Raw genomic sequence first — 14,887 nt, forward strand, 5'->3', positions numbered from 1 at the left:
GCGTCCAACCTTGGCATTTCTGTCCCTGTCCCTCTTCCTGGCTGCTGGGTGAGCGTCTCTTCCTCTCCTGAGCCTTGGCTGCATCCCTGTCTGAACTAGGTGGATACAGACAATGGCTTCTTAACAAAATTACAATCAACTTACTCCCTGCTTAGCAGAGGAAAAGTCACTTTGTAAATCCTTCAGGCAGCAGGACAAGGCACAGGTCAGTGGCTGTGCAGGGATTGTCCCAGCCCTCCCCGCCCTTTCCCAGGGATGGGCTTTGGCTCTGTCTCAGTCTTGCCCTTTCTCATCCTCGTTCAAGATAACATTTTTCTATGCAGCCATTGTCAGAGTTCTCTGGGAACAAACACCACCCAGCCCCGCTTCCCTTTAGACAGCAGCTCTGGAAACCACTGGCAGATTCCTCTGGGAAACCCTGTGATATTTCTTGCAAGAAAGGCCCAGGATGAAGGCTGAGCACAAATCCCAGCACCCCAAGGAGCTCTCCCTCCTCAGAGGTCCCACCCTCAGCACAGGTCAGAGCAAGGAACACACAGCAGGGAGGTTTATCTAGATACAGGTACTTTATTTACAAATATTTAGATTAATAGCATTGTTACATCAAATGAGGAGTACAGCAGTCCAAACAGATCCTTTCTGTGACAGAAACAATGAGACCTACTGTAACTTACTCTGGGAGTACAGGTATTGCACCTCAACAAGCTGTAGTCATTACAACACTGACTTCACATCAGCAGCAGGTCGTGGTCCCTGGGCAAACCCTGGTGCAGCCTTGGGTTAAGCAGGATGCAGGAGCTGGAGATCTTGAACATACCCATCTACTGAGGAACAGGAGTTAAAAAAGGACTAACCAGACAAACAGAGGGACAGCACACGAGTTACCCAAATCCTATTGTCTGCACATTCCAGTTTTGGCTTTTATTTAACATTGACTGTACAATACTCTGGTACCACTGGTTACTTACAAGTCTGAACATTGTAGAGTTTAGTGTCTAGAGAGGGATTTTCAGACTACTTTGTATTTAAAATGCAGTAAGCCTGAAGTGGGACATTGCATCGTGGTTAAGCACTTACCCCCTTCCATTTTTAAACCTTGTGATGTTTTCCAAGTGAAGCTGCACATGGAGCCACAGCAAAACCCCACATTAGTGCAGCAACACCCCCCCAGGCAGGGTCACCACGTGACACCCCCTCACACACAGACCAGGCTGTGGCACCCCAGGAAAGATGTACTTGAAGGCTTGAAGAAAACCCTTAAAAAAAAAAACCCTCACAAAGCACTGTTAAAAAATACAAGAGTAGTTAAAAATCCCTAGAGAGCACATGTTGTTCCAACTGTCCAGTTCAGCCTCTGCCCAGTCCCAAAGTTACAGGTACAAAAGCGGGAGGTGTGCGAGAGCCCGGCCACGGCTGAAGCCCGAGAATGCCAAAGAGAAGCAGGCAGAGCACTGCTGAGTGCAGAGGGGAGCATTGCACAGTGCAGAATGAGAGCCACACCCCACTAGTGTTAATGTCTGTGTCCCCAGCACCGTGGGGACCCTGCAAGTGACACCCAGCAGCTGTAGCCCCTGCTGGGCTGTGCTGCCACGGGGGCACAGCTCAGACTGTACAAACGCGGGGTTCTTACACACTGCTCTAATGCCAGGCATCATTTTCTTCATTAAAATCATATACACAGGATGTATTTAACTGTTAGCTCAGTTCCTTCAAATTTTATACATATTTACGTTCTGTTAACAAAGGTAAAGGATAAAAGTGGCAAAAGAATGACGTAAAGCTATTGAGCACAAGAATGAACAGATCGCTTCCCTGCGCCACCCCGACCCCAGCACATCCCACAGGGAATTCTTCCAACAAAAGCACATCATTACAGAGCCCCTCGCTACCATGAAAAGTCATTTCACAGCAAAAACTTATCCTTTACTACTGACAGCTCGAACAGTTAGAGGTGGGGAAGAAAGGCCAAAGAACCATAAAATAAACCATACAAGACGAAGCCCTGCAAAAGTGTAAAATCAGGAGTCCAGCATCAGTGCTCAGTTTAAATTATGTATCGTGACACTATCACAAGGACAATCAAGGAAAAAAAAACTTCTAGATTTACCATGCAGGAGAGGTTTTATTACTCTACTTGCCTTTGATAACCTGATTACATCTAAAGTTGTTTAGCAGTTTAGTACTGTGTTAAACTTGTCTCGGAGTTTTAATTAAACCCAGTAAGATGTACAGAAGATGGGGAAGCGGTCAAAAGCACCACTCCCTAGAGCCAGAGGTGAGGGGTCAGGAAGAGCCACGGAAGGGTCACTAGCAGCCACAGCCTTCTCTCTGGGGCTGGGGTTCGCTCGTTAGCCGCCCCCCCTGCGGGGCTGACGGTTTGTGCTGTACGCCCGACTCGGCCGCGTTCAGGTCCAGGCTTCCGTCTTGGATGTTCTGGTAGATTTTCTTGGCAGCCTCCAGGAACGCGTCCTCCACGTTCTCTCCACTGCAAGAGAGCAGCAGGAGTTACTGGCGCTGCAGTGCTGCTTCCAGAGGGAGCTGGGCAGGCGCTGTGCCCTCCTCTTCAGCCCAACAGCCCAGCCCCGGGACAGGGCAAGCCCTCCCTGGCCACCACACCCCTACCAGGACCAGCCAGGAGTAAGGAATATGTGCCAAAGAACTGAGGAGCAAAAATAAGCCAAGGCATCAAGCCACGTGCACAGGACAATTCCCACAGAGGCTTAAAGGCAAAGGAGGCACTATGGATCAGAACCTCTTTTTGTTACAAAGTTCTGTTCTGACAGGTGCCAGTGGAAGCCACAATCCTGGTGGCCCTGGAGATCTGCTCCCCAGTGACACAGGCAGCCCCAAGCATGGCACAGCAATCCTTCAGTTCTGGAGGGGCTGGTCATTGCCTACAGAGCAAACCTGCAGCTCTGAACAGCCGGGGGAAGGAACCCTTTACACACTGAACACATTCCACACTCAAATAAGGCCTGAAATCCAAATCAGTTCATTTAAATTCAACCAGCCTTTGCCTGAAATGCAGCCAGAGGTCTCAGTTCCACGTTACTTTCAAGTCACAGCAAACAGACCAATCTGAACATTACTACAGGCAAAAGTCACTTACGTTTTTGCACTTGCTTCAAGGAACAATAAACCTGTTCAGAGACAAGAGGTTTAACAGTCAGTGCACAGCACACCTTAATAAAGAGCCCAAAGTCAGACACACCACGACCTTCCCATGACATGCGAGACACTATTTTAGTACTAAACAAGCTTTTGTGACTATGTTAAGGTATCAACACAAGCTGATTTCTAGAACTACACACAGTTATCTGGCTGCCTGGGGCACAGGAGCTTGTACATACAATTCTATCCTCTGGAAGTGTAAGCCTACAGCTATCAATGCTGAGGATTCACTTTAACATCACTATTTTGTAGGAAAGTACCAGCTCAAGAGAAAAAAACACACCATTTTCTTCAGCAAATTGTTTGGCTTCTTCATATGTAACATCCCTCTGTGCTTCCAGGTCTGCTTTGTTTCCTATGAGGATTATCACCTGGGTCAGAAGAGACAAAGTTAGTCTGGGCAAAAGCTTAGGAGCCTTTCCACTGCCACCTTCATTATTACTGAGACTTTCTAAAAAACCAAAGGGAAACAGAAGAGCAGATTATCTACAGGAGCCACGCTCCTTCAGGAGAGTTCTGGGAAAGCAAGAACAGCATCTCCAGCTGACACCTTCCAAGGCTTTAGGGTGTTCTCATGAGATGAGGTCCTAAAAAGCTGCTCTTTACTTATGAGAGCTGTACCCTGTGCCACTTCTTGTATTTGTTTAATCACCTGCACATCCAGACAGAATCTTCAGAGTTTTCTCATCATTTAGAGACATTCAGGAACAGGCTGAAGGACAACAGCTCTGTAGTATGGGCAGAAAGACCCAGAATGAGCTTCCTCCACAAAACCTGCTCAGCTTTTGCTGGAGATGCAATTTACATTCCAGCCTAAGGACAGTATTCACCTAATTACTGACACAAAGCAAGAAGGAGTAACACAAGTCAAGGTTGGTCCAGATTTCATCCCAATTTTGTCTCCAACTGCTTTAAACAGTCCCTGAAAGGTGAGTGGCACAAGAAGATTTTCAGAGGAAGCCCTTTTGCTGCAGCTGCAATCAGGAAGTGAATCACTGCACTCTGCACGTGGGGACAGAAGCAGTGCAGAAAACACCAGCAGCTCTTGCAGAGACCATTGAAGTGCTTTGGGAGAAGCAATCTTGCTTTTAAGCTAAAACAAGTCAAACTTACAGTATTTGGATTGGTGAGGTTCCTTGCATCTGTCAGCCAGCTGCTTAAGTGATTATATGTACTTCTTCTGCAACGAATCAAGGGAGGACACTTAGCATTTTATAAAATGTTTAGGTGCCAACAGCACAGTCAGCATCCAAACACAGCAACATCCATCATCCCTGCTGATTGCCCCACCTCAAGACAGACAAACAGCAGCAGTGTGGACTCAGACCACAAATTCAAGTCAACTTTAAACCCTCTTACACTGCCAGTGGAAAGCCAGACCAATTCCCACTGCTAGCACACAGCTCTGCACACAGACAAGGCTGGTGCTGTTTTCAACAGAACACATTAAAGGGTTTCCTGTCAAACACCCTTACAGCACACAGTGCAGCAGAACAGCACTTCAGTAACTGCAGAAGGTCGTGTTTTACTCAGGATTTACACAAACAGGAAATACACCTATATATGCAGGAAAAAACAAAGAGGTGCCTGAAGAATATCAAGAACAGCCCCAGAGGAAGATGAGAGACGTGTGAAAGCAAAAGTATTTCACGTTGCATCTGATGCACTACTGCCTGAGCAGCATCTTGAGCTGCAACCTCCAGAGAAAGGCAGGATGGCTGCTGTGCCCAGGGTCAGGCTGAGGCCAGGCTCTGTCCCCACACACCACGGGCAGCTCTGCACGTTCACTGCGGCAGCGCCGCGCTCTGCGGGGCCACTGAGGACAGCCCTGCCAGGTGAGCAGCACTGCCACGTGCTGAAGAGCCGATTCTAAGGGCAAAGCCAGTTCTTTTAACAACTTCACACAGGCTGAAATGCATATTCCTCAGGCTCATCAGCATCAAGACTGTCCAAGACAACCTGCTCACATCATTCCCTGCATCTCCTCTGCGGCTCTTTAACCACGGGGTATTTGGGTAAGGTGTGGCAGGCATGGCACAGCAGGATGCTGCTCACCCAGACACACACAGAACCTCTGAGCCGAGGGGACAGACCAGACAGTGCCTACAGGGCTGAGCATCCCAACCTCAGCATCCACCCAGGGCTCTGCTGCCCTTACCTGGTGATGTCGTAGACCATGAGAGCTCCTGCTGCTCCTCTGTAGTAGCTTCGTGTCACAGCCCTGAATCTCTCTTGTCCTGCTGTATCCCAAATCTGTAGTTTAATTTTTTGGCCACTAACTTCAATTATTCTTGTGCCAAATTCAACACCAATTGTGTGGGGACAGTCTGCCATAACTGTCGTGAAAAATAAGAGCAAAGATCAGATCTTCCTAGGACAAGGTTTCCTTGCTGCAAAAGTATGACTATCACAAGTTCTCAGTTATCTTTACTAGACTTTCGGTCCCTAAAAAAGCATTTTTACAGCTACAGTTCCCAAACCGCGTGACTTAACCAGAAATAAAATGCCGTATTTCCTGAGCTGCTGTTAGTTTTAAAAACATTTATAAAATTCCTTGCCTTCTCTGCTGCTCTTTGGTGATACATATCAGAAGGTACCAAGTCAGCTGACTCCTAGTTATCCTTGCAGAATGTTAACTATTTTAATGCAGTAGGAAAAGGTAATTTTTAGGGAACTACCAAGAAAGATACAGTTAAAAAGTCTGTCACATCTTCAAAAATAAACACTCAAGTTGTTTCAGACAGGGCAATAGCATGACTGTCCAAGAAAATGCCAGTTTCATAAGTAGCTACAAACACAACAAATCAAGTCCAAAAAGGCATCTTTCTAGTAATGATAAACTTATGTTAATAAGCTCATCTTTGAGGAAGATCAAGAAAATACAGACAAGATGAGGACCTACTCTGGCTACCTAGAGTTAGGGGCAGCCTCCCAGCAGAGGTGTTTGGCACGTTAGTTTGGTTGTCCTGCTTTGGCTTGGTGCTGACACAACATTCTCCTCATGGACAATTTGAGCATGTGCAAAATGGCTTTTGAATAACTGGCTGAATACTGCATTTTCATTAAAAACAACAGTCAGAACTTCCTATTTCTACTGGAAAACAAATATTTTAACTGCAGCTCCTACCCACTTGTTACCACATCTCAAGTAGCACATGGTGATGCCAGTACTGAGAAATACCTCCAGACTTACTCACTGAATGAGGTAACAGATGCTGCAAACCACAATGCAACACACACGAGGAGAAACTGAGGCTAATTCTTAATTAGTGATGATAAAACGTGAGAAAATGTTTCAGCTGAGAGAGACTGCAGCAAGCCCTAAACACCATCACCCAGGGCAGGTCCAGTGTCCTGCAGGGCTGCTTAAGGCTGCACACAAGGACTCAAAGCAAAATTATTCTCTTTTCTCCTTCTGAACTCCTTAATAGCACTAAAAAATCCAACTGCTTGTGATCAAGGTACACCAATATTAAAAACATGCAAATTTCAGACAAGAAATTTCTTTGTTCATATCAAAATCCATAGAAAGCTGTGAAATCAGATCCAGTCCTCCCACTGCTCACAGGCAGGATTGGCTGGAGCAGGTTTTGCCATAACTACATCAATATTTGTTTCTGCATCTGCTGAAGTCAAACCAAAAATGTGACCCAGTAAAATCAAAACTCATAGAGAGTAAGACAGACACCAAATCGAGCTCATGCATGATGGAAACAGGGAGGAAAAAGGGATGAAAATGCCAGTTAGAATGAATACCATGAACTGAAATACTCACACTTCTTTTCTGTGAATTGATGAAGCAAACAGGACTTTCCTACACCCATGTCCCCTGTTACAGAAAGAATAGTTAAATCATTGTTGCAACAAGCACATTTTCTTCCTCCCACACAACAAATGGTACAGAGACATTCATTTCTCAGGTCAGATGGGCAGTGTTCTATCCCTGGCTATATCCTTGAATTTATCAACTTGCCACTAAAGCTTTGGTTACAGGTACAGCTTGCAAGCAAGAGCAGAACACCCAGGAAATAGCTAATTTGTATTACTGATTTTATAACGCTCTTTCACAAGGTTCTAAAAAGTACAGCTGAAGAAACTGAAGTGTAAAATATACTTGGTGTTTGCTCCTGTCTTACTGTGGTAAGAACATCAAAAATACTGACAACCATCCAGAACACCTCAAGAAATTGCTTTATTTCCACCGATCCTCTTGCACAATGCCAAGATCGTTTAAGAACCAACTTTTCCAGAGGCTGAGGCTGTCACAGCAGCCTGACTTATAAACCTGCAGATCATTTACACCTACACAAGGTCATTAACAATTAAACAATTAACAGCAAAACCAGTTCTTCCAGGACAGCAATAAATGCAATCCCTTAAGAGTCCCTGACTAAGCAGTTAAGGAAGCTGCAGCTAAAAGGAACATTTAAACACAAAAATACAGCTTGACAGAGGTTTGTGAGCCTCATGCAATGGTCTCCAATCACCACTCATGCCTTCAACATAAATTCTAAAACCTTTGAGATTAATGATGCAAAAACATGCTGCAGTAAATGCTAAAGCTGCAGACAAGTGTGGTGACCTGTGGGGATTGAGGTGGGACAAGCACAAACTGAAAGCAGCTTTGCACAGCCCCGGGTTTCTCATGAATCCACACAACACACACAGGTGGGAGCCCACCGGTACTTACCAATAATGATGTACTTAAAGATGTAGGAATAGTTGTAAGGTGCAGTTGCCATTGTGGCACTAAAATAAAAAACAGAACATGTCAGAACTGATTCTTGTTCCCTCAAGGCAACCCAAATCATCCAGTTTAGTTCATATAAACAAAACAAAACAAAAAAAACCTTCCTCTTCCTCTCTCCCACAACCACCCTTTCATTCACAGCTCAAATCTGTGTCGTTCCCCAGTCACTGAGTTAGTGGCACAGCCAGCAAAGTTCCCACATTGTTTGCTCTGAGCCCCTGTCAGTGAGGCCTCCAAGTACAAACATACTCTGGGGTGGGACTGATAATCAATTTTATCCAGAAGGACTTAGAGCTGTTGAAAAGCTCAGTCCCTCCTTGCTCTGCACAGTCACTGCCAGACCAGCGCTCACCCTCCAAAGAGCTGATGTATCAACCAAAAAGAAAATCTGACTCCAGCACAAAATGTGAAGAGATTTAACAAAACCAGCAAGTTGGAACCATTACCTCACACTTCTGAGACTTGCAACAGCACCAAAGGAAGCAGTGCAGCTTGCAGCAAACAGCTAAGATTTAAAAGAATGCTGTAGTAGCCTTAACTGGGGCCTGGGGTGCTGCTTGTCCATGGTGGAAAAGCATTGTAAGCCACAAATCAGATGTTCAGGAAGTTGGTTAACATCTCTGTGGCTTTGTCAGCACAGCAGCGCTACCAGCGAGGCTGCTGAGCAGTTTCTCTTTTTTAAAAGGCAGTCAAAATATCTCTAACATTCCAGAATTTTCCTAAATGTGGAGGGAATTAGAACTGGCTTCGGCTGTCTAAATCTGCAAGGAGTCAGCTGTTAGTCAGTTAGTTAGCTGACTTGCTAACTAACAGGTCACTTAGCCAGGATTACACTTCTGTAAGGGCCAGATGTTGGCAGGTAAATTAAAGATGGGAAATGCCTGCTTTGGTCCCAGTCTTTAAGTTAAACTGGATCCACTGATCAGTTAAGCAAGTGGAAAATTTCTAGCAGGAATTCAGCACTTCCCTTGCTGCTCCTGCAGGGCAGATAGCCAGCCATTACAAACACATGGTACTCCTTACAAGGAACACTGCTGGAGCCTAGAAAGATTTTCATTAGGTCATGTGTCATTCACATGACAAATGAAACCAATACTGGAAAGAAATACAAACAGAGGAAATCTTCCTAGGCCTGGGACTTTCTCAAAAGCAAAGCACTGTTCCCTGCACCACAATTAATCCCTCTCAGTGAACTGCAGTCGTAAGAAAGATGAACAAATCTTATTCCCAGCACAGAGGCAGCAGCCTGTGCTCCCCAGCACTGAGATTTGAGGCAAACATGCTTATCTAGAGCTGGGAGGGGAACAACTCCCAGAGCAGCTAAGAAGGGTTTACTGAGTGCCAGGCACTGCTCTGCACCTTCAGTCTTCCCTCCAGGCCTGGCTCAGGAGATGGAAACACTCGGTCCTTCTCTCCCAAAAGAGCACAAAGCACCTCTGCTAAATCCTGTAGACACACACTGTTCTACTAAACCAGGTTTATTCCAAGATAGGAAATAAAGTGACACTTTTGGACACTAGTACACCAAGCAAGTCAGCAGCTTTATTGCCTTATTTCCTGGAAGATTCCAGAATTACAGTACCAGCTTCAACACATGAATGGGTTATTTTCAACAGCAGTAAATAAAGACAAGTCGCTGCTCCATATTGAGTTCCAAAGGAATGTGTCACTGTGGAAACATCCAGTCCTTCAAGTTTCCTGAACATCTTTACACATTATGTTCTTTTTCTTCTCCAGCACAGTAAACTGGGCACACAAAGCACATGTTCCTGCAGGACCCTTCACCTGCCACCTCCTTTATGGGCAGGGCAGGAGCACCACGCTCACAGCTCAGCTCCATGGGATGGCACACAGGGCTAAACTGGGGGTCCTTGAGGCAACTGGAAGTATAAAAGAAAGCTTGAACAAACTGATTCATACATGCAAGTGGTTCAGGAGGAGAGCAGGAACTGCCCTGTTTTCCACAGAGAACAGCTGGGTGTTACAGCCACAAGACACCAAGAGCACCAATATGCACCAAAGATCTCCTGTGCATTCTGAGGATGGAAATGTCCAGTAATTTATGCTGTTAAAAATCCCAATCAAACCAACTGGCACCATGAACTCTGAGACAGTGAACCAAGCACCTGTGTGGCTATGAAATCAGCCTGAATGCCCTCTCTTCTTCACCAGACCAGGAGGCCAAGGAATGCCAAGTACTCCCAAACACAGGGAAGTTTCGTGTTTCTGAGCACATGACTTTAGGATATCACTGTGTGGTAAACAATATTGTAATGCTCTGCTGTTCCAACCAGGAGGTAAATGCATCCTGCTTTCCAAGTCAGGAAAGTGAGGAGGACTTTATTTTAAAGCATGAACACATCATGAACTCAGTGCAGTCTCTGTCACAAACTGAATTTGAAGTGAGTCTCAACTAGATCTTCATTGCTAAATATACAGCTGTGTTTGTCAGACTGTTTCTGCTTGCTGAGATATGCCCATTTTCATTATTCCCTCTAAGTAAGAAAGTCTTAACTATGCTATTTCAATGCAAAAAAACTACTGGTATTACATTTATTGCAAGGGTCACATTACAGAAAAGATTCTGAAATACTCCAAACCATTAGTAAAGGTCAGGAATGTTTTCTGGAGAACAGATGATTCCTTTAAATAAAAAATCAAATAAAAACCCAAGCAACATTAAAACAACCAGATAACAAAATTTTAAACACTCAAATTCCAATAAGGATTAGCAGGAATTCAAACTGTACTCAAATTTTGTAATAGAAGTGATATTCCACAAGGACTCTGTGCTGAAGGAGAAAAAAAAAAATGCAACCAACTAAACACAGAAACCCTGCTGAGAATTTAGCCTTGGAAAACTGACCACCTCAGCATTTACTGCAGACGAAAGAAGGAAGTGCAGACGAGAACAGGGCACAAGAGGGGTCAGTAAATTCTAAACTATCAGCTACATGTCAATGCAAGGGCTTGATGCCTTGATAGGCATCACCTCTCTGCAGGAACTCAAGTTCTGCCTCCACCCTCTGTCCCACATATGTGAATCTCAGTAATCCCAATGGGGGGAATGGGCTTTCCTCCTAGGAGAGCAAGAACTGCAGGGCTGAGAAAGTTGCACATAAATATCCAGAGCTCAGCCTCGCCACTGCTGGCACTGTGCCATCCAAGTTAAGCAGCCATGAGTTTACTGCTAACAGAAAGCAGAAGTTCAGTCTGGGAGCTTGGCCTACCTGCCGTCCTTCCGGGAGAGGCTGCCAGCCCAGCCCTGGCTGCCCCAGAGCATTAGTGCACGATGGCACTGGCCAGAGGATCTCACTGGGCACAGACTGATGCTCATTTCAAAGCCTACACAATTCATTTCTGCATTACATTAAGACTGGAAATTTTACAGTGAGCAGTGTCACCAAATCCATTTCCCATATATCAACTTCTTCTTAGAGGCTTTTTTTGGAAAATGAAGTTAAAGATGACCTTAATGAGACACCAGTACACCTACATCTCCTTCTCTAATCAACAAGCACCACACAGATATTTAGAAATCTCACTGAAACCTTATTTCAAGTATCAGCTACATCTGTACTTCCCGAGATAAGATTGTTCTGGGCACACTGCTGTAACATTCTTTATCACAGTAACATAACTGTAAATATCAGATTCATACCAGCCTTTGTGAGACCTGTGCAGTTCCTTCCAGTTCAAGGACACAGTTTTAACTCTTCACTGGATATCAATTGCACTAAGAAATTTATTATCTTTATACTCAACAAGAAGCAGGTGTGCTATAAAGGAGACCAGAACCTGCATGCAGAGGGTTTTTCAGACACTGCTGTGGTTCATTCCATCAGCTGATGGATAGTCCATGTGCAGGGATGAGAGCTGGGGAAAAAACTACCACCTCCAAACTCAGCACTGCCCAGCTGTTACTGGCTCCCTGCAAAGGACAGAACTCTGCAGCCAGGGAACCACTGGGAGCTACTCTGAAGCAAAAAGCATTTTGTAGTCCCTCTGGGCAGCCAGGTGTTCTGTGCATCATTCCCCAAGGATGTGCAGTACTAAAAGCTCTCACAGTTGAATCTGTAGATTATTTGGATGTTAATTAACAGATAACAATAAGACTGGTAAGGGGGAGGAGCTAGAGAGAGGTAGAATTGTTTCATTTTGTAATTGCACTTTTCCCCTGATAAGGACTTTTGTCAAGCACACAGAACAATGTGGTTCAACTGGTACCTGACTTCAGCAGGCTACTAGAAACAGTCTGTGAGTGCTTCAGTTATGGTCACCTGTCAGATCACAGCACACTGAAGGTAACAACAGCTCTGCTATCAATTAATTCACCGAAGCACTGAATTCCCATAGGTCTGTTGTCCACAGCACTCCATGAGGTCTGCTACAATTAAATTCCACTGTGGTTCTCTGGCTTTCACACACCAAGGACATTCAGGTCTTCCTAAACCACATCAACATCTCGGCCCTCTTTAAGGTGATGCTCTGCAGCCACCGTGCTCTGCTTATTTATTCATTTTTGCAGGCTTGGCTTTACAAAGCCCTGCTGAGCCCAATTCCTGAGGAGTCTCAGAGCCTGCTGCAGCCTTCACACCTGTCTGACAACATCACTTGTTGCTGGCCAGTTCCTTACTCATCCCTCAGCTCTTCCAGAGTCATCCTCCCTTGCTTCCCCCATTTGGATTTCACCAAAGCATCCAATCAGCACAAGACAGGAAATTTGGCTGAGCTGATCTCTGTTCACCCAGCAGTCTCTGGGAGCTGCTGTCCAGGATCTCTTTGCATTTCCTTACTATTCCCACCTCCAGTTACTCTTTCCCTGAGAGCACACGAGGCCTGCAGGCTCTGGAGCTCAGACTGCAGCCCTGCAGAGCCCTTTCCAGGCTGTTCTTGAAGAAATGCATTTGATATGTTCCCTAATCATGTCAAACACCTTAGCCCAGCCTGAGGCCTAGGAGGTTCTTCTAAAGGCTTCACAGGCCTTCACTTCTCCTTCCTCCAGGAGAGCTTCATTTTTCTTTTTGAATCAAAGCTACCTAACACACTACCTTCACTTTCTGACTCTCCTCACCAGCTCTCCAGTCACATCCACGTTGTCCTGGTTATCATTCTACTGGTTTCACATCCTGCTTCATTAAGTTACTCCATTTTGCTTCCTAAACTTCCTGCATTTATATGTGCACACTTCAATTCTCCTTAACCACACCCCAGCAGCAGAGCTGAACTAATCACTGCCAACCTGTCCTCATCAGCTCGAGCACCTTCTGCCATGTCCCTCCCCTCAGCCACCCCTTATCCACTTGTATTTCCTCACTCATCCTACTCTTCTCTTCCTACAGAACACTCCAACCTGTTGTGTGTCTGTTCACAGCAGGAGAACCAAGGTCCAGAGATACCAGGTAAGTTTGGGACAGAATATACAAAACCAGAAGAGTTTTCTGTCATTCCAATAAATCAGAACACTCTGGAGTCACCACCTAGGAAAACACAAGTCACAGACGTTTTAGGTAAATATTAACTAAGAGCTATCTCCTGTTTCAGGAAGATTCAGCAAAATGAGAATCAATCTTAATCCGGTTTCATTAGATGCCCAGGAGTGAGCAGGTAATTTTAAAGTATTATTTACATTTTACATCCCAGTAACTCCAGTAGAACAGGTTTGTTTCCAAACTGCTGTCCTTCATAGGAACTCCTCATTTTTTTGTTACTCATAAAATGGAAAAGAGGAACTTCTTCCTTGCACTCAGACTTATGACATTTTCAAATCCCTACAGGAAGCTAGCAAATTCCTTTATAAACCAGATTATATTGTGACATTTAGTGATTAAACTGCCCAAGGTATTTTCCTCCCATCAGCAAGTACTGCCCAAGCACAAGGGTTCTGCAGTCCAAACCAGGACAGGAATCAATCCCAGGCAATACACTCCACAGGATAACACCTGAAAAAGATGTGGTGACTTGGGGTTTAGGACACAGCCACCCTGAGGAATCCTGTTCACTAAGGGGCTCTGTCACCTCTGAAAAACATCCCAACACAGATCCACCCTGTTTCAAAGCAAAAGCCACAGTGAGTAACCTCCAGAGGCACTCCAGTGCAGACACCCACCTTTCCCTGGCTTTAGTGCAAGGATAATTCAGCACAACTCCAATTCAAGACAAAGCTACCAACAGATGTTGTGGATACTTCGTGTGCTGCAAACAGGCAATAAACAATTAAGAGAAAGAAAATAATTTCACTCTCTTTAGCCTCAATAAGCTTTGGCAAAAAAAAAAAAAAAACAGTCTAGAATACTTTCGCTGCTTTCTCAAATAGGAAGTGGCTTTTCCCTCAACCCTCAAAGTTATTTTTCTGTCAAAGTTCATGACGGCACAGGTCAATAGAACAATTAAAAGCAGAGATAACGCTGCACATCGGCCACATACACGGCACAATACACACATACACACCCTCCGTGCAACTGCAGCAGCTCGTAAGGGGAGATACAGAACGCACATATAAAAATATCCCCGGTGTTCGCTGGCGGCAGTGCCGAGGAGCGCTGGGAGGCGGCGGTGCCACAGAGCCAAGCGGCCTAGTCCTCCCCGCAGCCTCCCCCCGCTCGGCCCGGCCGCCCCTTCCCCTCGCTGCCGGCCCCGGGCCCGCCGGGCCGCGCCTCGGGGCGGCACCGGGACGGAGCGCGGCCGACCGGGACCCGCCCCGGCCCGCGGAGCCCCGGCGCGGGGCCTGGCGCTGCGGAGGCCCGGCCAGGCGGGCCGTGCCGGCGCGCCGTACCTGTGCTCGGGGCTCAGGGAGCGGTGCAGCGCGGCCGTGCGGGCGGTGCCCGGTGCCCCGCGGGCTGTGTGGCTCGGCTCGCTCCGGGCTCGCTCCGCTGCCTCAGACGCGGCTCCGCTGCGCCCCCATCACCCCCGCAGCCAAGATGGCGGCGCCCCTCGCACGGGGTTTCCCCTCCCACTCTCGACGGG

The 14,887-nt window shown here is 46.1% G+C and overlaps 1 protein-coding gene across 2 annotated transcripts; it reads right to left on the reverse strand.

Annotated features, from left to right (window-relative positions):
• Positions 1 to 547: 547 nt before the first annotated feature.
• RAB14 (RAB14, member RAS oncogene family) lies at positions 548 to 14,838 on the reverse strand. Of its 2 annotated transcripts, XM_032751382.3 has the most exons (9): positions 14,697 to 14,837; positions 14,031 to 14,116; positions 7,862 to 7,920; positions 6,947 to 7,000; positions 5,330 to 5,507; positions 4,285 to 4,351; positions 3,455 to 3,542; positions 3,110 to 3,140; positions 548 to 2,485 (listed from the first exon to the last, which is right to left on the reverse strand). In XM_032751382.3, the coding sequence occupies exons 3-9, from the start codon at positions 7,911 to 7,913 to the stop codon at positions 2,308 to 2,310; spliced, it is 648 nt and encodes a 215-aa protein (XP_032607273.1). In that variant the 5' UTR covers positions 7,914 to 7,920; positions 14,031 to 14,116; positions 14,697 to 14,837; the 3' UTR covers positions 548 to 2,307.
• Between the last annotated feature and the right edge of the window lie 49 nt (positions 14,839 to 14,887).

This window comes from Taeniopygia guttata, chromosome 17 (genome assembly GCF_048771995.1).
Source record: "Taeniopygia guttata chromosome 17, bTaeGut7.mat, whole genome shotgun sequence".
Lineage (NCBI taxonomy): Eukaryota > Metazoa > Chordata > Aves > Passeriformes > Estrildidae > Taeniopygia > Taeniopygia guttata.

Coding starts and splice junctions, on each gene's coding strand:
- RAB14 (XM_032751382.3), bottom strand. CDS start 7,913: ATGGCAACTGCACCTTACAACTATTCCTACATCTTTAAGTACATCATT. Junction 4,352..5,329: donor ATGGTCTACGACATCACCAG/GTAAGGGCAGCA, acceptor GATTCGTTGCAG/AAGAAGTACATATAATCACT. Junction 2,486..3,109: donor CTTGAAGCAAGTGCAAAAAC/GTAAGTGACTTT, acceptor GCTCTCTTGCAG/TGGAGAGAACGTGGAGGACG.